Source organism: Temnothorax americanus, unplaced genomic scaffold (assembly GCF_048541705.1).
Source record: "Temnothorax americanus isolate GAGA-0224 unplaced genomic scaffold, ASM4854170v1 Scaffold12, whole genome shotgun sequence".
NCBI lineage: Eukaryota > Metazoa > Arthropoda > Insecta > Hymenoptera > Formicidae > Temnothorax > Temnothorax americanus.
In genome coordinates this window covers 543242-567449 of record NW_027509253.1, presented here as the reverse complement: position 1 = coordinate 567449, position 24208 = coordinate 543242, and the positions used below count along the sequence as shown (strand labels likewise).

At 31.2% G+C, this 24208-nt stretch overlaps 3 protein-coding genes across 8 annotated transcripts; 2 read left to right on the top strand and 1 right to left on the bottom strand.

The window, feature by feature from the left end:
• Positions 1-5784, top strand: LOC143893265 (leukotriene A-4 hydrolase-like). 6 transcript variants are annotated; one of them, XM_077398463.1, is made up of 12 exons: positions 527-674; positions 1138-1276; positions 1389-1596; positions 2007-2119; positions 2195-2346; positions 2430-2541; positions 2610-2678; positions 2943-3231; positions 3792-4093; positions 4272-4526; positions 4616-4920; positions 4990-5783. In XM_077398463.1, the coding sequence occupies exons 3-12, from the start codon at positions 1548-1550 to the stop codon at positions 5207-5209; spliced, it is 1866 nt and encodes a 621-aa protein (XP_077254589.1). In that variant the 5' UTR covers positions 527-674; positions 1138-1276; positions 1389-1547; the 3' UTR covers positions 5210-5783. The 6 variants fall into 6 exon arrangements, with proteins under 6 accessions (XP_077254590.1, XP_077254588.1, XP_077254592.1 ...); XM_077398464.1 differs by lacking the exons at positions 527-674; positions 1138-1276 and adding an exon at positions 1-460 and having other exon boundaries at positions 1513-1596; XM_077398462.1 differs by lacking the exons at positions 527-674; positions 1138-1276 and adding an exon at positions 2-460.
• Positions 5785-12819: 7035 nt separating this feature from the next.
• Positions 12820-14384, top strand: Dlc90f (dynein light chain 90F). The gene is made up of 3 exons (XM_077398469.1): positions 12820-13194; positions 13573-13738; positions 13871-14384. The coding sequence occupies exons 1-3, from the start codon at positions 13174-13176 to the stop codon at positions 14017-14019; spliced, it is 336 nt and encodes a 111-aa protein (XP_077254595.1). The 5' UTR covers positions 12820-13173; the 3' UTR covers positions 14020-14384.
• A 5264-nt stretch (positions 14385-19648) lies between these two features.
• On the bottom strand, positions 19649-24087 carry LOC143893437 (leukotriene A-4 hydrolase-like). The gene is made up of 11 exons (XM_077398814.1): positions 23740-24087; positions 23208-23320; positions 22981-23129; positions 22784-22895; positions 22646-22714; positions 22109-22391; positions 21278-21600; positions 20864-21121; positions 20477-20775; positions 20133-20406; positions 19649-19996 (listed from the first exon to the last, which is right to left on the bottom strand). The coding sequence occupies exons 1-10, from the start codon at positions 23786-23788 to the stop codon at positions 20172-20174; spliced, it is 1890 nt and encodes a 629-aa protein (XP_077254940.1). The 5' UTR covers positions 23789-24087; the 3' UTR covers positions 19649-19996; positions 20133-20171.
• Positions 24088-24208: the final 121 nt, after the last annotated feature.

Sequence of the window (24208 nt, the reverse complement as noted above, 5' to 3'; positions counted from 1 at the left end):
ACATGATCAGAGAAAACGCGTTCTATGTCCAAAAAACCTAAGGGCCGGAACACAATGCAAAGGTACAGGCAAGAGGAATAGGGAATAGGGAATAGGAACAGAATGCATTGATATATACATGGCTTCCGATAGGTTGAAAATGTACATTCTGTTGCTATTCCCTATTCCTATTACCTGTACTTTTGTATTGGGTTCCGGCCTTAACTGGTCCATGGTGATATAATCCATGGTTATATAGGAAGCTTTCCAGCAAGCGACACAAGTCGACACAAGCATCGTTCTATCTTTTTTTTTTTTGTAATGAGTAACAAAGCTCCCATAGTCAAAAAGGGCAGTTCCAGTATACGGTTATAAAGTCAAAGGCCCGGAGCGCACCAACAGCTGCATGTTCCAACATCTCTTTTTTCATGATTTTTTTTATTTTATACGAAAGAAATCAAACCTGTTTTGCTGATAAACAGTAAGTAGTATAAAAATCGATAGAAATTAGTTCTATTGATTATTTTTTCTCCCGACTGCTGCCAACTTTCGGTTGGCGAAGACATGCGTTTCACGGAGGCCGAATCTTTGTTATTTGTTTTTAAGTTCAATTTTCGGAGCAATTTAAATTTTGCAATTTCTTTTTCTTTGGTGCTCCTACACGTGTGCTCTATGTTCTTCTCTATCATGTGGTGGTAGAGGAACATTAAACTATTAAACCCATTACGTGCTCGTAATCTCAAGTTTGCACAAAGAAGCATTTAAACTCTATTAAAAGAAATGTTAAAAACTGTTTTTTCTTTAAAATATTCAATTAGTTAATAATGATATGCACATACTGTTAAAATTAAATTTAAAAAAAAGTACACAAAACACGTGCTTGAGATATTTTATATATTTTACAAAGAACTACATTTTATTATTTTAAAAAATTTTGAAAAACTATTTTTAATTGTAATAATAATAATAATATATATGTTTAATTATTTAATAATAACATATATGTTGTTAAAATTTATATTTTTCTGCAAACAGGAGCACGCTATTATCTAACCTCAAATTCTCTTGCTTCCTCATAGAGGAAGCTTTGTTTTCATAATCGTATATAGACCTTTGATCGCATATAAAGCTAGATCTAATCAACCAAGTTTTTTTTAGTTTTTAATGCCAATATGTTCAGAATGTTCTAAAACGTCGAACAATCGCATGAAAAAGAAATGTCCGTATGTGTGTGTGTGTGTACCCGCGGATTTTATCTATAACTCAAAAACTAATCAACCAAATATTAAAGAATTATGTAGGTATAAAATAAAAGTAGAAAATGTAAACATTTTAATTGGAATAAATTTTGAACTGTTTTAATTCGTATTCGTCTAACGGTAATTTGTTAATCAATTTTAAATTTTCAGCTCAGAGTAAGACAGACTTAAATTTATATTTAGTCTCTCACGATACTTCATATAGACGAAACGCTAATCAAGATTTCTTTTCTTTTTCCTTTCACGTGATATAACCATCGATAATTATCGCAAGTCGTTTGAAGAGGCGCTACAACGTCATTATCCAAAATGGATATTTTAAGACCTACTAAAGATTCACATTCTTTTGCGATACCAGGTATGTCAATTTTTTAATTAGCTGATGCATAAGCATAATAAAAATACTTAAATTTACTTATTTACTTCTTAATTTCTTAAAGAAAATACAATAAAATAAGGTGCGGAATTCATAGATGTTTGAAATCAAAACAGATACTCGACTCTATATAGTAACGTATAGTTTTCAAAATTATAATATTACCTCACAGTTTTTATTTGCTGATAACATATTTTGTGCATCTTCTTAAATGTAATAAATATATTGTATCTAGCATAACGGTCTGAAAATTGCTTGCATTTAATATATTACACGCAATTGCCACAATAATTTTAATTACAATACATTATTCTTTGTCGTGCGTATTTATATTTGTTACATTTATATATCATTATTTATTACTTATATTTTTTTATCTTTCTAATTATAAGAATTGGCGCGTGTAACCGATATTCATTTAGAATTGATTGTGGACTTTAAACGAAGAGTTCTTAAAGGAAAAGTGATTTTGACAATAACAAGGCTACCTTCAATTAATCAGATTGTAAGTGAATATTTCTTTTTATATTAAGTAAATATTTTGACTGAAGATTATTAATATGTAATATCGAATAATTAGATTTTAGACAACCTCGGACTTGTTATATCAAGTGTCACTAACGTGTTTGACGGAACACCTTTACATCATCATCATGTTGTAATTAATTCTGCCTTTGGAAGTTCATTTTACGTAGATTTACCACCAACTATCGGCACTACTTATAACCCTGAGTAAATATATAAGATATTTTTAGAGAAATATATTTACTAAAAGTTATTGATGTAAGAATTAAATACCAATACGATACTTTCAGATGTAAAATTCAAATTGAATATGAAACAAGTCCAAACTCTCCTGCATTATACTGGCTAACAGCCGCGCAAACTGGCGATGGTAAACATCCCTTTTTACTGTCTGACAACAAGGTAAACTAATCAAACAAAAATATTCTTCTATATAAATGTAGAGTGTATAAAAATCTGTATTCTTTTAGCTAATATATGCTAGAACATGGTTTCCTTGTCAAGACACCCCGTCTGTCAAATTTACGTACTCGGCTAAGGTAAGAATTTAAACACAAATGGTATTTTTTATATGCTTCCAGCATTTATTTATTTACATAAAATTGATGACATTTGATTGATTATTATTATTAACATTATTGATAAAAGTAATAAAATTGCGAAGAGAAAAACACTGCATTAGTAAAAAAAAAAAAACTAAATGTTTAAAACACAAATGCCTATATTTTCTTAGAAGCTGTTTCAGTAAAATTAAAATAAAATATTTACTTAATTTATAGATTTGTATGTTTTTTATTTTTTAGATTTTGGTACCAAAAAATTTTTCAGTTTTAATGTCCGCACTTTGGCATAATAAGGTAGATCGCGAGGATCCGCAGCTAGACCAATATGAATTCTGTCAACATTTACCTGTATCATCTTATGCGGTGATTATTGCTGTGGGTTTATTACGGATGAAAAAACTTAATGAAAGAATGAATATATTTGCCGAAGAAAACATTTTTAAGACCAATTATATCAAAATTTTTCGTTACACTGCATTTGAAAAGATGTTGCAAATTGCCGAAGGATTGTGTGGTTCTAATATGTGGGGTAAAATATTGACTAGATTTTTTTATATTATTTATTTAAATTCAATTTAATTTAAATTTCTTTAAATTTTGAAAATTATTTTTATATGTTTATACTTAAATTTATACAAATAATAAATTTTTGTGTATTATATTACACTGCAAACCCAAGTGTATTAATTTTAGCTTTTCATACACATTTCTTGCCGTTTTAAATCAAGCCATTTAACACGATTGAACATATTAATTTTTAATTTTACACGATTATGCACGTTAAATGACGCAATTCAGCACATAAAGAAGTGTGGAAAAGAGCTTCAGTCAAATGTGTCATTTTTAGGGCTAGTTTCACCAAAGTCGATTAACTGTAACCTTCAATTAAACTCACTCTTCATCTTTTTCTAAGGGGGACAGAGAGTTAGAAAAAGATGAATAGTGAGTTTATAATCGAAAGTTACAGTTAATCGACGTTGGTGAAACTAGCCCCCTTGGTCATTTCTGTGTAAAAATAACACACTTGGATTTGCAGTGCAATCTTTATCTTTTGTTTTCTTGTTATTACATTTAAAATAATATCTCCAGGTAGATACGATATATGCGTGCTTCCACCAAGTATCGCCCATTTCGAAATAGAATGTCCATGTGTGACATTTATTTCACCGCTTCTACTTCGCGGAGATCGTTCTTATGTCGGTGATTCGCTTGCTCGGAACATCTCACAGAGCTGGGCAGGAAATCTTGTTACGTGTTCGAATTATGAACATCTGTGGTTAAATAAGAGTTTCAGCCTTTTTATTTCCAGAAAAATTAAACGCAGTGTTTTGTATCATGAAGGTATAGATGTTTATCTTCAAAGGGAAGGATTAAAGAACCTGAATAGTTTGGTAAGATTAATGTCTTATTGTTAGTTAATACTTTGACTATGGGTAACGAAATAAAGTATAATAAAAAATGTTATTAATTGACAATAATTACATTGTATGCATCATAAATACACGCACCCGATTCCTGAATTCTTACTAAATTATTTTCTGAAATTGCATTGTGTAAATTGTATTGTAGGTCCAAGAACCCAAAAATGTGGGCTGGCTAAGATGCTTATTACCCAATTTAGAATATTTGTCACCTAATATACTCACTAAATATGTGCCTTACGAAAGAGGATATTTTCTCTTATGTCATCTAGAGAATGTGTTAGGAGGACCCACAGTATTCGAACCATTTCTTCGATCTTATTTTGATAATTTTGCATTTAGAAGTATTAATACTACAGATTTGTTAAACTACTTACGTCAAAAATTTCCTGACAAAGTGAAGGTAGCATTCTTTTTATACATACAAACTATGGTTTTATCACTATTCATATGTTTAACATTAAAAATATTGACTTTTTTTGTTGATTTCAGATGTTAGAAGGTGTTGAATGGCACTTGTGGTTCGGCAACATTTTTTTTACACCTATTATGCCGGAATTGTCGGAAATGTCCGCATGGGAAAACAAGTGTTTCATATTAGCTAAAAAATGGATTAATTGGGATATTCGTGTCCATGATACACCTCCTATGACAGCAGACGAGAGGAACCTCTGTAACATTGAGAAAATATTATTATTAAACAATCTACATTCTTCTCATGAAAGTCTGACCACAGTAAAACTGTATTCTTTAAACAATTGTTTCTTTCGCGGTGTCCAAAATGGTGGTGAAATACGGTAAATATGCATATCCTCTTATTCAAATTGATTCGCAATTGCTTAACTTAAAGCGCATATATTTCGCAGGTTTTCTTGGCTGCTATTGTGCATCAAAGTTCAATGGGATAAGAAAGTTGAATCAGCGTTGAACTTTGCCGTTAAATATTGTTCTCCAAATTATGCATATCCTATATTTAAATCTCTGTACAAATGGCGAGAAATGCGTTTACTAATGATCGGACAGTATTATCAAAATAAGGAAAAGATATTAAATGAAACCCAGGAGAAATTAAACAAAATTCTATAGTCTTTATTTTTGTAACAATTAGCATGATTTTGTTTTTAATGGGTAAGTGATATATATAGTTTTTATAATGAGTGGTTAGTAACTATAATATGAAATAATTAAAGAAAGATGGAGCGTGAAGCCGTAACAAGGTGTTGGTGTTCATATATTCTATACTTACGTATAAAGAAATAACGAATTGTAATGTACATATCGTACATATACATATATTCCAATTTAATAAACTGCGCGCCGAAAATTTGTCGGACTTGAAAGACAGCTATCTTGAAACATTAATACCTTTCCCTACCCCGGAATTAAATCTACACGATTTAATTGTTTAAAAAACGTAAAGAATTTATTGCGAAAAATATTACCTCAGCCAGGATCTGGCTGAAACTTCCTAACTAAAATTAATTTAGTTAGGAAATTAGTTTTTCTGTCTTAATGCTTAAAAGACGTCTGTATAATAACATATGTATTCGTCGATTTTTCTGATATTCCTATTAAAAAATGATGTTTGTTGGATTTCAATTATTGCTAATAAAATATCTGCGAAATTATTTGATTTGTAGTAAATTTGTGCGCTAGAATTGAATATATTACAGTATAAGAGTAAATAAAAAAATAACTTTCTTTTTAACTATATAAAATTACATTTAATACATATTAAAAAAACATAGAAAGTAAATCAAAGTTTTGATTTGAAACAACGTTAAAAAGTAATATATAATATATTTGTGTATACGAATGATGAAAAGGAATTATGTATGCATCATAGAAATTATATATTAATGTGTATGTGGAAAGCCATGGCATAATGAGCAATATATATTTTGTTCACATATAAGAACAACGATAGGACTATAGAGAAATAAGGTTCACTCTTGAAAAATGTTCAAAATATTTAAACACATAAATGCGTGTATGTGCGTATACATATGAATGTACGTACAATTTAAAACACCTCTGTCTTTCAAAGCGCGGATTCAGCTCTCGGCGGGTCTGAATAAGAACAGAATGCATTGATACACGGCTTCCGATAGGTTGAAAATCTATATTCTGTTACTATTCCCTATTCTTATTGTTTGTATACCTTCGTTTGTGTTCCGGCCTTAACTCTCTCAAGAGTACGATAATTTGTCGTGGTGGTAGTGGCTCTTTACCGAAGGAGTTAAAACTTAACGGAAAAGCTGATTATGTATTAGTTACTGCACTATGTAGACGGATGCAAGAAAAACCTTATTTATCGCATATTTATTCACTTTCTGCCGTGAGCGTCCTTACAACTTTTTTCAAAAGGAGGAGTGGCAAAGTGCTAATATACTTAGAGATACCATGTTTGTTCAAGTTGTAAAAAACTGGGAGTTAAAAAATAAGATATTTAATTTAGTATAAACTATAAAAAAAACTTTACAAATTATAGAGTATTTATGAAAAATAATTATGCAGAAAAAGCAAATTTCCTTGAATTTCTTGACTTCCAGAAGGTTGATTATAATCTTGAACCGAAGTAAAAAGTCACAAAAGTGAACACAGATTTAATAAATTTCAATAAATTAAATCGTAGATATTCTATAATAAATTTCCATATAACCCACGGAAGATAATGTGCCATCTAGCGATCGAGTTTGATCTTTCTGAAAAAGAAAACAGTTCCTAGATGCATATTTTTTTATTTATGTAAAATTCTACAAACGTATTTTTAAACAATATTAAAAATATATATATTAATGCAAATTTTTACTATAACTTTATAAATTAAAAAAAAGTTATTTGATTGTCAATTATAAAATAATTCTAAATTGAAAAAATTGAAATCCCAGGGAGAGCATATGCGCCCCTCATGGGTGTCCATGCTTGCTTTTTTAAAATAAAGCTGTTGTTAATAACGACAGTATAACAACCCCTGGGACGGGATGCGAAGAAATTCTCTCTGCAGACTAAGAACACGCGTACTTTATTATGTGGACTTTTTCTCGTCAAGGTTCGCACGTACAGTGAAAGGGGCGACGCTTGTCGCAAACCGGCGATATCGCGGAACGCGAGAAAAGCGCGAGGTGAGGGAATTTGGACTTTGCTCCCTCGCGCCCGACTACCGAAACTGAGCTCTTCGCATACCCACACGCATACGCTCATCCATACCATTGCACGGAAAGCAAATAATTCTTAACAAAAGCAAATATGTATCTGAGTATTAAAAAAAAAGACAAGCTAAAAAAAATACATAAAGAAAACCAGTTCCGAAGTGTGTGACAGTTTTATTTATACACATATATAACAAGATCAGGACTATAGGCCAGTCATATTAGACATCGAACCTTCCAATTACTCTTTTCAGGTTGCAACCACCATGAATCGCTTTGATTTAAGGTGCTGCAAGTGGGATTGATTTTGCTTCGCAATGCGCATGCGCATTAAAAAGTTATTAACAATATTATCGACAAAAAACGCGATTTTTTTTATTTTTTCTCAAATATCTCGAAAACTAAGCAAGATAGGGTAACTAACTATACGTACCTTTTTTGTAGAGCGTAAAATTATCTACAATAATGATCTGAACAACATTTATCGTCAAGTCAGTCGTTTAGCTTGCACGCGCCGTCAAAGTCCGAGACTCGGATCTCGAAAACCCTCGATTTCATCGTTTTTTTAATATTGCGTCGGTGATTTTTTTCAGTCATTTAAAATAGAATTAAAAAATCCCAAAAAATCACACATCATCTGAGAACTACAAAGAATACTTTTCAGGGTGTAACCGATTTTTTAGACCCTTTTTCTTTAGTTTGTAGCTATGTAAGCAAAAAATTTTAATTTTTTGGACTACTCTTAGTTTTTCGCTGTTTTCAGACCTTAGAATTTATTTGAGACGAATTTTATCGTATGCATCTTGTTGTGGACGAAATTTGCAACAAAAAAGGACCCTTGTATTTTCTTCGTACGACGAACGCTGATTTTTTTATTGACGTGCAAAGTTATCTAATATTGCGCATAGGTCGGATAACGCTTGTTTTACACTAAAATAATTATTTTTATAAAATTTACGTAATTTTTCGCATTATTATTGAACCATATTGCAAAGCCGTTTTCAACACATTCTCTCATGTTTACTTATTTATTAACAAATTGTTTATTTAAAAATTATTATAAACAATTAAAAAAACATGTTATAATCGTTGTACTCGTTGTCTCGTATCAACTCAAAAAATGTTTTTAAAAAATTTATTCATATTATTTATAACATTTTTATTCAAACATACAGACAGTGCATCTTTTGACTATTTTCCACACCACCTCTGAGGTAAAGTCAATGGTGCGTTTTTTTTTCTGTGGTTTCCCCAGTAGGCCTAATCCACAAGCATTGAAAATATGTTCTTTTGATGTGATAATCATTTGGATATTCCTTGGATACTAAAACTATCCAACACGCAGATGTGAGATGATGATCTTGAGGCAAATGTTAATATTTATCAACATCTGCGTGTTGGATAATTTTAGTATCCAAAGAATGTCAAAATAATTATCACATAGAAAGGACATATATTCAATGCTTGTGGATTAGGCCTACTGGGAAAACCACAAAAAACGCACCATTGGCTCAGAGATGGTGCGAAAAATAGTCAAAAGATGCACTGTATGTTTGAATAAAAATGTTATAAATAACATGAATAAATTTTTTAAAAACATTTTTTGAGTTGAAATAAGACGACGAGTACAACGAATATAATATGTTTTTCTAATTGTTTATAATAATTTTTAAATAAACAATTTATTGATAAATAAGTAAACATGAGAGAATGTGTTGAAAACAGCTTTGCAATATGGTTTAATAATAATGCGAAAAATTACGTAAACTTTAATAAAAAATAATTATTTTAGTGTAAAACAAGCGTTATCTGATGACCTGTACGCAATATTGGATAACTTTGCGCGTCAATAAAAAAATCAGCGTTCGTCGTACGAAAAAAATACAAGGGTCCTTTCGGTTACACCCTGAAAAGTATTCTTTGTAGTTCTCAGATGATGTGTGATTTTTTTGGAATTTTTAATTCCATTTTAAATGACTGAAAAAAATCACCGACGCAATATCAAAAAAACGATGAAATCGAGGGTTTTCGAGATCCGAGTCTCGGACTTTGACGGCGCGTGCAAGCTAAACGACTGACTTGACAATAAATGTTGTTCAGATCATTATTGTAGATAATTTTACGCTCTACAAAAAAGGTACGTATAGTTAGTTACCTTATCTTGCTTAGTTTTCGAGATATTTAAGAAAAAATAAAAAAAATCGCGTTTTTTGTTGATAATATTGTTAATAACTTTTTAATGCGCATGCGCATTGCGAAGCAAAATTACTCCCACTTACAGCACCTTAAATCAAAGCGATTCATGGTGGTTGCAACCTGAAAAAAGTAATTGGAAGGTTACCCCCCTAAATTAGTCTAATATGACTGGCCTACTAGAAATAAGATGCACTCTTCAAAAATATGCAAACTATTTATTAATACATATAAATGCGTATTTATATACGAACGTGTGAAAATACGTACAATTAACTTTTTTTTACGTAGTTATATTTTTAATACGTTAAAACATTTGTTCCAGCTGTTCACTAATTTAAAAATTTTGTCTTTGGAAAAATTTTGTCCACGTGTACTGAAATAGTTATTTGTGCAACAAGTGCCGTAAGATGAAAATTCTCGGGTGCGGAGTTGACGCACGAGCCAAAGGCGAGTTACGCACGACTTGCACACCCTATTTTATGTTGCAAGTGCGTGGAAAGTGGCCTATCACGCACGCGTAGCGTGCGCAATGGGCCACTTTCCATGCACGTGTTACATAAACAATTTTACTGCTTTCTTAAGTTATCCATTTTTTTTATTTTTTTTGCAACAGCAATTTAAAGGTCCAAAAAATAGTAGTCAGAACGTGAGAGGTCCGAATTGTGGGAAGAATGAGTTAAACCTCCCCTATAAAATTGCTTCACAAGAAATGTCGTCTGCATTGACACGTGCGGCCTTAATCTATCATGCAAAATAATAATGCTATTAGACAGTCTTCCACGTTTCTCGGCTTTTATCGCCCTTTTAAACTCTTTGTGAGTTTCACTAGAATTTCGCCACTTTGCAATTAAGAAAGGAATTGCAGCACGAATTTCAACTTTAGGGTGCGTCTTTATAGCGTACACGATGTATTTAATTTTTTATCAAAATTCTATAGGTGCATATTATTTAATTTTCCTAAAGAAGTTTTATTTTTTTATGTATTTTGTTACTGTATTTATCATATTTTTTCGTTTAACAATTTTGTAAATTTTTTATGCGTTTTAAACTGCATTTTTTCCCTACTGTTGTTTCTCTTATTATTACACGTAAATTTCTCAACGGCATAACAATATCTTTAAAATTCTGTTTCGGTTAAGGATTTGAAAAAAAAAATTAAAAGAATTAAGTAAAGCCTTTTGACAAAAGTTATTTTAAAAGAATAGAATCCTGTTTAAAATGTGAGTTCAATTTGCCAGACGTGTGATATCGTTTATGTTTATGTTTATGCAGTTTGGAACTCTTACAGCTGTTTTGTCTATTCTATACTTTATAATTAACGTTGTAAAACGTGTGAAAAATAAAGCATGCAGGGGTAGAGAGGGATCAAGTTCAGCTTACAAAACTTTGCGAAAGTTGCACCCGTATTTTTCAATATAAATATCAAAGAATAATCGGTATAATTATTATAAAATTATTTTACAAAGTGTTCTTGACCGCTACAGTTTAGCTGACCTTGTGTTTGCAATCAAACGGACAGCGTGACTCCTGCCGGCAGGCAGCATGCTATAACATACCTTCCTGTGTCGCCCAGAAGAGCACGGTCCATTTCAATGCATAATTAAACCTTAGCTGCTTTTTTTCCCGTGAGAAAATTTTCAACTACCAGGCAATGCCCGGTAGCCCCTTGGATGTTAGGGGGGAAGACCCCCCCTCGCAGTCCTGGAAAAGGAGCGAGGGGAGTGCCGGATTCTATGCATGCATGTTTTCACTGAAAAATTCATAACTTTTATATTTTAACTCTTCCATTTTTTTAGTACCATTTTCGTACTGTAGAAGGGTTCAAATTAGAGCTGAACGAGGTTGGGGCGTTTAATACCCCATAGTGCCATCAGTTAATAATTCAATATTTATATTTAATTAATTAATTACTAACATTCTTATTGAATTAATAGCATTTTAACAATTTTTCAGAGTATTCTGTCTTATAAAACGGAAACTTTAACAAATTATAAATCGTTATGCAAAAATTGCACGTATCTATATAATATTTTATTGCGGCTTTTTACATAAAACAATAAATTTTACAACATCTATCAACATATAATTTTCCAATTAATTTCAAATTATGTGCACGTATCATGTGTATATATATGAATTGCAGGATTGAGTAATGTGCAGAGCAACGAAGGAGTAACGTATATCAATTTTTTGTTAGTATAATTATAATTATCTTAATATGATAATGCATTGAATAAAATATTTAACATTTACTTTATTATGTTAAATATACATACCTTTTATTTTACGTAACGTGCACAAAATTGTCTTGTGCAATAATATAAGAATGATCGATATCTCGCATTTATTTTTCAACACAAGTTACAATGTAGATAGAAAGAATATCATTTTTTGTAAAAGTAAATTATAAGAAAAGTTAAATATATCTTAATTAGCACAATCTCCCTAAATCTAAATGGCATTATCTTATATATAATTATTGAAATCTTTTCAAGCGCAGGATTTTGTTTCGTAGGCAGATAAATTTATATATAGGGCCACAAATTGCAACTCTAGAACCACATAAGATTAAGAATTATTTTACAGAAAACGACAAGAATATATTTGAAATTTAATCAAACAGAAATAATATTTTAATATTTAGCATTAAAAAATAGAAATGAATCTGAATAAGTAACTTCAGAACTTATAATGAAAAAAAATTCACTCTAAGTTTATCACAATCAATTAGAAGCATATATCCTACTCAGCCAGAACATTTATTCTCGCGCTGGGTATACACCATTGTGTGTATATATGATTTAAAATTACTTTAAAGCAGCAATTAAGACATGATTGATTTACATAATTTCAATTTCTGTATCTCATGATAAACACTAAGATTCGTATCAATAAGACCTTTTATTTAATTAAAATTATAAAGAAATTTTTTTTTTCACGACTAACTTTCATTCTTGCCGAGTAAACACTAAAGACTGATGCTTTCACACTAATTGTAAGAACGATTTCTGTAATAATTTTAATACTTATTATTATTCGTCCGATTTTTTAAGGACGATTGTCAGGTTTGGAGCAGTTGAAAATACATCACGAAATCTGATGGCTTGTATATATATAGTACGGGAAGCAGTGAACATTTTTCATTTTGACACTATTTTCGCAGTCAGTGAATATAATGGAACAATCTTATCTACAATTAACTGACTGCCGACTGCGAAAATAAGTGTCAAAAATGTTCCCTGCCTCCCGTACTAATATATTGGGTGGGGAGTAACCAGGACTACCAGGAGTAACGACAACCGGCGTGACCGACGAGGCGGTGTGACCGACTGTAACGTGACAGTTGATATTATCGACTACGGCTGGCTATATTTATACGGGTACGGGTTATTAGTTATTACGAGATAAGTAATTGCAATAAAACGAACGCGACAGTGCGACGATCAGGCCTCGTTAGTGCGATATTTTGTCGAGGTGCAAGATACTTGCGGTGGAAAATTGGGGGCAATCCGCGTGTAGGACTTCTTCCATTTCCAACATTTCGATTGTTGCTGCAAGCCAGATTTCGTGGTATTTACTTTTCAGCTGCTCCAAACTTGACAATCGTCCTTGATCGGACGAATAATAATAAGCATTAAATTATTGTGGAAATCGTTCTTGGTGTGAAAGCAGTCTTCAGTGGTGCTTTAGTGTTTACTCGAGATGGAGGATGCGCAAGAAGAGGTTAGTCGTGAAAATCTATACTATTATTTTTTATTTCTTTATAATTTTAATTAAATAAAATGTCTTGATCTGAATCTACTTACCGTTTATCAGATACAGAGATTGAAATTATGTAAATCAATCATGTCTTAATTGCTGCTTTAAAGTAATCACACAATGTTTAAAGCATACACACAATGCAAAGGGTGCTTCTAATTAATTGTGATAAACTTAGAGTGAATTTTTTCTCATTAGAAGTTAGGTTCTGAAGTTACTTATTCAGATTCATTTTTATTTTTTAATGGTAAATATTAAAATAATATTTCTGTTTGATTAAATTTCAAATATATTCTTGTCGCTTTCTGTGTAAAATACGTCTTAATCTTATTGTGGTTCTAGTTGCAATTTGTGGTGGACGATGTGAGCAACATTATCAAGGAAGCGATTGAAGTGTCAATAGGTGGCAATACGTATCAGCATAACAAAGTTAATCAATGGACTTCGAACGTGGTAGAGGCGTGCTTGGGCAATCTTACAAAATTACAGAAGGCTTACAAATATATCGGTATGCAGAACGAACTAATTTCTTAGCATTAGGAGAGAGGCTTTATATTATAACGTCTCCCTTCTGTACATTCTGGAATAATATGTCGTTCTTCATCTGAATTTCACTTTTCCTTAAATCGAATTGTTACAGTGACTTGTACAATCATGCAGAAAAACGGTGCCGGACTTCATACCGCGAGTTCATGTTACTGGGATAACGCTACCGATGGCAGCTGCACGGTGCGCTGGGAGAATAAAACCATGTACTGCATTGTATCTGTTTTTGGACTGGCCCTATAAATCTATCTGTCTGCGAAACAAAATCTTGCGCTTGAAAAGATTTCAATAATTTGGCAATTATGAGGTAGTGCCATTTTCAAAAATAAAACGTTCCGTTCTACCAGTTATTCGACAAAACTTGGTATTTTTGCACAAGCTACAGAAATTAGAGAAATAGTGGGGCACAAATGATTGTGCTGCTTAAAGGTAGTTACGCAACGCAATGAATAATATATGTGATATAAATGAAATCGAGCATATATACACAAAATAGGGAGATTCTGCTAAGATATATTAACTTTTCTTATATTTATTTTTACGAAAAATGATATTCTTTCTATCTATATATTGTAACTTGTGTGAAAAATAAATTGCGAGATATCGATCATTCTTATATTATTACACAAGAAAATTTTGTGCACGCTACGTAAAATAAGGTATATCTAGATTCAGCAAATTATCTAAAATATGTATATAGGTACCTGGTTGTTAGACAATAGAAAGGGATATAAACCATCAGCAGTTTGCGCATGTTAGCCTATACCAATGCAGGAGAGTTTGGACGTGTTTTATATTCAATTTGAATTTTATATTTGAAAATATTGTAGGTGTATTTTCAATTCTTATTTTTACCTTATAAAATAAGCAGTTAGTTTCAGCAGCTTCTGGTAACTGTATGCGAAATGGACGTCCAAGAGATTTGTCTCGAGATACTTGACTGTCAAGATCTTCAATTTCAAAATCTAATTGTAAATGTGTTCTATCGATGTCTGTGACACTTGATATATCAAGTTCTAGGTTATCTAAAATCTAATTATTCGATAATATACATATATAAATAACCAGTCAATATTTTTGATCGATATATAAAAAGTGTCCACTTAATGTTTCGACCTATAAGGTCATCTTTAGTGCGGTATAATAAAAACCGTCATTTATAAACAGAGATGAAAATATCTAGTCAGATTATAAAATTTGCAAATATTGTAATCGTTTATATGGAATTAATGTGTCTGGATTAGGCCTTTTTGTAGAGTCTCATGATGTGCCATTAAAAGTGGTGGGTCTGGCTTCTTTGGTAATGATGTTAAAGTAATGATAAAGTGTAGACTGGTAAAAACGTTAAATCAATCTTAAAGAGAGTTTGTAAAATACATGTGTGTCGATCCATTGTTAAACACGGTAACGGCACATCAAGAAACTTTATAAAAAAAAGTCTAAACCAGATCCTTTTGTATTAATTAATTAATTACATATAAACGACATACACAAATTCTACGAATTTTTTAATCTGATTAAATGTCATCAATTTAGTCACAACGCCCTAAAGATGACCTTATTACAAGTCATAACGTTTGTCACATTATTTATTTAAATTTGTAGTATATTTTTAGCACATACACCTGGCGTGGTACGTTTTAGCCCCTCTTATCTTCTTTGTTTTTAATTCTTTGAACTTTAATCTTCTATTACATATTTTTTAATTTCCGCTATTTGATCATTCATCTATTTGATTATTATAAGTGACACGTGTAATCGATACCGATTTAGATTTGGTTGTGGATTTTAATGAAAAAGTAATTAAAGGAAAAGCGATTTTAACAATAGAAATAAGGATGACACCTCTAAATAAGAATATAGTAAGTTTGTACATTATTTATTTAAAATAATATATTCTTAGAGCATGTACACTTGTCTTGGTTTGCTAGCTTCTAGTGTAATAAGTACATGACAGAAAGTGATATATCGAAATGGGGAAATCATTATAGTAATTGCGTGTGAGATTTGTAAAATGCAAGCAATTCTTGGATCATTGTGTTAAATACAATATATTTCATGCATTTAAGAAGATGCGCAGAATGTTGTCAGTTAATTAAAATTGTGAAGAAATAATCTAATTTTTAAAAGTGCAAGTTACTAAAGAGCTAAGGATATGTGTGCAGCAGTTTCGTCTTTTAAATATTTTAATAAATTCCGTAAATAATTAAAAAAAAAGTAAACTTAAACTTTACACATTATGCTTATATACGTAGCTAAGTAAATATTGAAATACCTAGTATCGCAGAAGAGTGTAGATCACGGTCTTTAAGATCGTGGTGTAGATCATTAGAACGCCTTGCAGTATCCATTTTATGAGAGTCACGTTACGAGCCTTTTGAAATCACTTGCGATATAGTAAATCTTCATGTCTAAACTGGCCGCAGTATATTGCTTCTAACTTCTACCACTTTTTTTGTTTGGCAACATATTCTGTTTATTAGAATGTCGGATGTCAGAGTCAAAGTGACTGTGATTTCTCTCGCTTAAATATATTCGAATTAAATAAATTTAGTAAATCACACTGTAATACACTGCGGGATTGATTTACTTTAATTAAATCTTCTAACTCCCATTCCTTTCGTTCTTTCCACTCATATATACTCAGATTCACACTTGCTTTATTTTAAATAGGCAGAAAGTAAAGGAATGCGCTATCAAGAAAGTATTTTTCGTGCCCGTTCACAAGTGCAACGGATACAGTTAGCTTTTCTGTTTGGTTTTTAACACTTTGGGTAATGGAATACTATCGCGTCAAAGTCATATTCGTTATAGTCGGCGAAAAGCCATGTGATACTCATGATGGTGCCCCAAAAAATAAGCACTGAACTTCACAAGATATGCGCACACATATAATGGACACGAGACGAGATATTTTACATAATAATAAAGTAAGTGTCAAATATTTTATTCAATGCATCATAAGTTAATTACTAACAAATCGTTGATATGTTACAGTTCTTCGCTGCTCACACTACTCGATCTTGCAATCTGTATAAACACTCAATCTGAAATTGATTAAAAAATTATATTTTGATACATGTAAAATTTATTGTTATATCCGTTGAAATGGACCGTGCTGCCCTGAGCGACAAATCGACATATAACATATGTGCTGATCACCGGCAGTGCAGACTCAAAACGACCGTCTGATTGCAGAGCATTTTTGATCTATAAAATATCCAATGAAAAAACAAACACACAACCGGCTTTGAGCTTTTGCGGTCTAGAAACTTTTAACACTTTTTGTAAAATAATTTTAGATCAATTATTCTCTTCTTTTTATATTAAGCATTACGAATGTTATTTTTGCAATATTTTGGAAGCTCAATTTGACAATTTGTATATACTATTCTGTACTCTCAACTCAAGTTTGAGTAATGGGTTATGCGGCAATGTAATCACAAATTTAAAGTACGATATAAAGTTTGTTATAATTACAGTTTTTACATGAAATTAACAATCGCGTTTATGAATTCTGCCGTTAAATATTTTATAATTTTTATCTTTGCATTTAGTGTAAAAGAAAGGGTACCCCACGTTAAGATAGGCAAAATGCCACTGTCAATGAAACGGAAAAATAACTTTGGATCTGCATAAGTACACTAAAAAAAGAAATTTCTACGATTTTTCCGACCATCCATCCCCCCTCCTTTTCCTAGTAGCACCAAAAACCGCTTTTTTTTGAAAATTATTTGTTTTCTCCGGTTTCTTCATATTAAAAATTTTGAAAAAATTTGAGAATATAGCTTATGAAAAGTACTTAACACACAATTTTTTTTAGCTTTAGGCGCGTTGAATACCTAACCTAAAAAAATAAAATAAATATTTGAATCAATTTTTTTCTAATTTTTTTGATAGTTGCAGGTCTAATTACTCTAGAAAATTGTATATTTTAGTGTTTTACATGTATTAGAATTTTTTCAGATTTTTCGGAATGGTGGGCCGTACTCAAAAATGCGAAAAACCTTATTTTTATCCACTTTTGGGCCTTTTATGGTCCTCAAATGATTGATAGTGCTTCAACTGACTCTAAAATAAACATAATATATTACTTTTGGATATATATGTTGTCAATATTTAATAAATTTCTATACGTCTCATATGTTTTTGAGCATGAAATCAGTCAACTCAACGAGAAAACCCTAATTTTTGTATAAAAGTGCTTTTTTTCATCGATTTCTGGATTTTTGGTTATTTTATCTAAGTTTTTTTTGCATGTGATTGGTAAATGTGAATATAAATATAATAAAAAATTGTACTTCTTATACATATATTTCAAATAAATCGTTTATTTATTCAAATACATACATTTTCATGAAAAAAGAATTAATTTTTATGATTCCATGATCGTCTCTTCTCGTCACTATCTTCCTCAATTACTGGTGTTACTTCTTCGAAGTCATAAATGATTTATGAAGTCATAAAAAAATAGTTAATTGTACTTTTACACGTACTTACACGTATTTATGTGCTAATAAACATTTTGCATATTCTTCAAGAGTTAGTTCCTTAATACCTTTTAGTTTTAGTCCTATGCTTCTTATATGTGTACAATATATATTGCTTACTCTATGCCATGGCTTTCCACATACACATTAATATATAATTCCTATGATGCATACATAATTCCTTCATCATTCGCGTATACACAAATATATTATATATTATATATATCGAAAGGCTCACACACACACACACACGCTTACGTACACACACACACACACACACACACACACACACACACACACACACACACCCCCCCACCCCCACACACCCCCCCACCCACCCACACACACACCCACCCACACCCACACACACACACACACACACACACACACACACACACACATACCCACACACACACACACGCACTCTCCCTCCCCCGCGCACACGCACTCACGCACACACGCACACACGCACACACGCGCACACGCGCACGCGCGCGCGCACACACGCACACACGCACCACGCGCACACGCACACACGCACACACGCACACACGCGCACACGCGCACACGCGCACGCGCGCGCACACACACACACACACACACACACACACACACACACACACAAGATTAAAAATCAATCCAAAATAAAAGAGCATCAAACCGGAAGGTGAAGTGTTATGAAATTCTATATTAAGTTAACAAATTGACAAACCTTTCAGACCCTTATGGGATCATCTTCAGTGTCAAAATACAATTAAGTCCAAAGTTCAGAAAAAGTTAACATACGTTACATACTCTTACACTAAAATTAACGCAACTAAATTAACGCAACAACGTTGAATCCGAAGTAGACCATACTATAATATAACAACTGTGATTTAGTCAAAATTTATTTAGCGGGTTTGCAGAAGGAATAATATTATTACTTTTTAGCGTTGTTTCAAATCAAAACTTTGATTTACTCTCTATGTTTTTTTAATGTATTAAATGTAATTTTATATGGTTGAAAAGAAAGTTATTTTTTTATCTACTCTCATATTATAATATATTCAATTATAGCGCACAAATCCACTACAAATCGAATATATTCGCAGATATTTTATTAGCAATAATAATTAAAATCCAACAAACATTAATTTTTAATAGGATTATCAGAAAAATCGACGAATACATGTTACAGCTGTCTTTTAGGAAAGAAAAATTAATTTCCTAACTAAATTAATTTTGTTATAAATATTATAAATCAAAAATTGATGTCAACAACATACACATTATAAATTTTTCTGAAATTGAGATTATCAGGTAATAACTATTTTTAGTATTTTTACCCTATATAATAAATATTATTCATCGAATATATATATATATATATATATATATATATATATATATATATAGACCAAATGCGAGGTATGCATATGCGATTCAAGCAGGTAGTATCAAGAATTTATTTACGTATATCCAGGATTCTCGATCTCTTTATCAAGATCTGACATTTTACTTGAAGTTATTGTGAGAAAAATGAAGTTTAAAGATTTATGCTGATACATTTATGTTTAATACAATAAGTTACTCTACAATAATTATATATGTTGCTTCTGTATACATTAATTATATGATATTCTGTATATAAGAGATATATTTTCTTTTACAAATTTAAATATTATTCGACGATTCAATGGGAATTGTCATCAGGCATCATCGTGAATCCAGTTATTTCCTCGTTGGCACTGCAACTCAGAAAATGAAATAAACGCGGGGTACAGAAATTTGTCTCTACCAAATTAGTTTCATAAATATTTCTATATTTTTTAAGTTTTCTTCATATAGCAAAAGAATTATAAATTGCAGTTACCAATGACTTACCCATTAAAAATCAAATCAGGCTAATTGTTGCAAAAATAATTATAAGTATTGGTATAGAATTTGGTCGATTTTCTCCCGGGTTTCATTCAACATCTTCCCTTTATTGCGATTATATGTTACAATCGCTTTTTCACGCATTGCTCCCCATTCGTACAAATGTTGAAATATAGGACATGCGTAATTTGGCGAACAATTTTCAGTAGCAAAATTCAAAGCTCGTTTAACTTTCACGCCAGCCCATCGAACTTTAATGCACAATAGCAGCCAAATAAACCTGTGAAATACGTGATGCACTTTACATTAAGCAACTGCAAATTAATTTAAATAAAGATATGCATATTTACCGCATTTCTTCATTTTTGATAACTCTGAAGTAACGGGCGTTAATATAATACAGTTTTTTTATGGTCAGCATACTATGAAAATAATATAGTCTGTTTAATAACATTATTTTCTGAACGTCACAGAGGGTCTTCTCGTTTGCTGTCACATAAGGAAGTACTTCATGACCATCCCATCTGATCCAATTATCAACAAATCGGTAACAATTCCATTCCCACAAGGACATTTGCGACAAACTCGGCACGATAGGTGTAGAAAAAATGTCACCAAACCACAATTCCCAATCAACACCATTTAACATCTGAAATCAATAAAAAAGTCATTATTTTTAATGTTAAACATATAAATACTGATAAAACTGTAGTTTGTATGTATAAAAAGGACGTTACCTCCCTATTGTTAGGAAATTGTTGATACAAGTAGTTTACAAAAGCAATAGTATTAATACTTCTAAATGCAAAATTATTAAAATAAGATTGAAGAAATGGTTCGAATAATGTGGATCCTCCTAACTTATTCTCTAGATGACATAAAAAAAAATATCCCCTCTCGTAAGGCACGTAGTTAGTGGTTATCTCAGGTGCAGACAAATATTCCAAATTGGGTAATAAGCATCTTAGCTTGCTGACATTTTTGGGTTCTAGGATCTACAATAAAATTTACACAATACAATATGAGAAAATAATCTATTAAGAATTCAGAAATTGGATGTGTGTTTATAGTGCATACAATGTAAAATATTATCAATTGGTGACATTATTTATCACATTTATTTCTTTACTTAGTCAAAGTGAATATCTTACCAGACTATTAAGATTTTCTAATCCTTCCCTTTGAAGAAAAACATTTATGTCATTATAAGACAAATCATGATCTATGCCATGCAAAACTCTGCATTTAATTTTTCTGGAAATAAAAAGGCTAAAACTCTTATTTAACCACAAATGCTCATAATTCTCACACGTAACTAAATTTCCTGCCCAGCTCTGTGCAATGTTCCGAGCTAGGGAATAACCGATGTAAGAACGATCTCCGCCAAGTAGAGTCGACGGAATAAATGTCACGTTTGGACATTCTATTTCGAAGTGAGCGATACTTGGTGGAAGCACGCATATATCGTATTTATCTATAGAAATATTATTTTAAACGTATAAATAACAAAAAAAAAAACAAAAAAAAAGATTGCACTGCAAATCCAAGTGCGTTATTTTTACACAAAAACGTCTAATCTTCTGTAACCTTCGATTAAACTCACTCTTCATCGCTTTCTAATTGGTTCTCTTAAAAAGAGTTAATCGACGTTGGTGAAACTGGCCCTAAAAATAACACATTTGACCGAAGCTCTTTTAACACGCTTCTTTATGTGTTGAATTACGTCACTGACCAATCGTATAAAATTAAAAGTTAATATGTCCAATTGTGTTAAATGACATGATTTAAAACGGCAAGAAATGTGAAGGGCATCAACTAATTAATACACTTGGGTTTGCAGTGCGATAATGCAGAAAAATAAAAATTCATTATATATACGTATAAATTTAAATAAGTATATCAAAATTATTTTAAAAAATTTAAAGAAATTTAAATTTAATTCTATTTAAATAAATAATAAAAAAGTCTAGTCAATATCTTACCCCACACATAAGGTCCACATAAGTCGTTGGCAATTTGCAACATAGTTTCAATCACAGTGTATCGAAATTGCTTGAAATTAATAGACTGAGAAATGTTCTCTTCGGCAAATATACTTATTCTTTCATTAAGTTGTTTTTTCCGTAATGAACCGACAGCAATAACCACCGCATAAGATGGTACCTTTTTCTCTTGACGGAAGAAATGTACATCTAGTTCCGAACCTTCGTGTACACCCTCCGAACGGGCGGACATTAGAACTGTATAAGGTTTTCGTACCCGAATCTAAAAAATAAAATATACGTACATAAAAATTAAATAATACATATTTTATTTTAGTTGACTGAAGCAGTTTCTAAGAAAATATGGGCATTTGTTTTTAAAAACGTTTAATTTCTTTTTTACTAATGCGGTCCATTTCTTCGTCAATATTACTTTTATCAATAATGTCATTAGTAATTAATCGAATGTCATTGATTTTATGTAAACAAATAAATGGGGGTAGCATGCAAAAATACAACCTGTGTTTAAATTCTTACCACAGCAGAGTACGTAAATTTGACAGATGGAGTGTCCTGGCAAGGAAACCATGATCGTGCGTAAATTAGCTGAAAAAATATAAGCTTTTAAATAATCTATGTTGATGTAGGGGAAAATGTCTTTTTTAGCCAATTTACCTTGTTGTTAGACAGTAAAAAGGAATGTCTACCATAGGCAGTTTGCTCAGGTGTTAGCCAATATAATGCAGATGAGTATGGAGTTGTTTTATATACAATTTGAATTTTACAGCTGAAAATATCGTATTGTTGGTGTCATCAATTCTTACATCAATAACATTTAGTAAATATATTTCTTTATAAATATCTTAATTTACCCAGGGTCATAAGTAGTGCCATTAATTGATGGTAAAACTACGCGAACTAAACTTCCACAGATATGATTAATTCCAATATAATGATGTAAAATTGTTCCATCAAGCGGGTTTGTGACACTTCTTATATCAAGTCCGAGGCTATCTAAAATCTAATTATTCGATATTACATATAATAACCTGCGGTCAAAATGTTTATTCGATATGAAAGGAAATGTGTCTCTACTCACTATATAATTAATCATAGGTTTTCTTTCTATAGTCAAAATCGCTGTTCCTTCAAGAACTCTTTGATCGAAATCCACCATCAAGTCCAAATGGGTATCGATTACACGTGGCAATTCTTATATAATTAGGAAGATAAAAAAATATAAGTAATAAATAATGATATATAAATGTAACGAGTAAATACACGACAAAGAATAATATATTGTAATTAAAATTATTATGATAATTGCGTGTAATATATTATTTGTAAAATGCAATTAATTTTCAGACCGTTATGCTAGATACAATATATTTTATACATTTAAGAAGATACGCAGAATGTGTTGTCAGTTAATAAAAACTGTAAGATAATAATCTAATTTTGAAAATTTGTACGTTACTATAGAATCAAGTATATACGTGTAGCAATTTTGATTTCAAACATCTACAAATTCCGCACTTTCTTATTTTATTGTATTTTCTTTAAGAAAAAACTAAATAAGTTGAAGTATTTTTATTATGCTTATAATGCAGCTAATTAAATAATTAAAATACCTGGTAACGCAAATGAGTGTGGATCTTTTGTAGAACTGGAAAAATCCATTTTAGGAGAGTAACGTTGTAGCCTCTTCAATCGACTTGCGATAATAGAACTGTGTATGTCTAAACTGGCCGCACAAGGGCACAGTAATGCTTTCAACTTCTCTCACCTTCTTATGTCTAGCGATATATTCTGTTTATTAGAACGTCAAAGTGACTGTGACTTTTCCGCACACAAACAAATTCGACTTATTTGAATTTAGTAAATATAACTGTGTACCGTCACATACTTTGAAACTGAGTTATTATATTTTCTCCAGCGGCTCGATCGTCTTATTTTCTATTTTTAATACTCAGATACATATTTCCTTTATTCTAAATAGACAAATAGCATGAGTGGCAGCAAAGAGGGGCATATGCCCTCCCTTTATTTTAACTTTTTCGATTTAGAATAATTTTATGATTGACAATCAGATAACTTTTT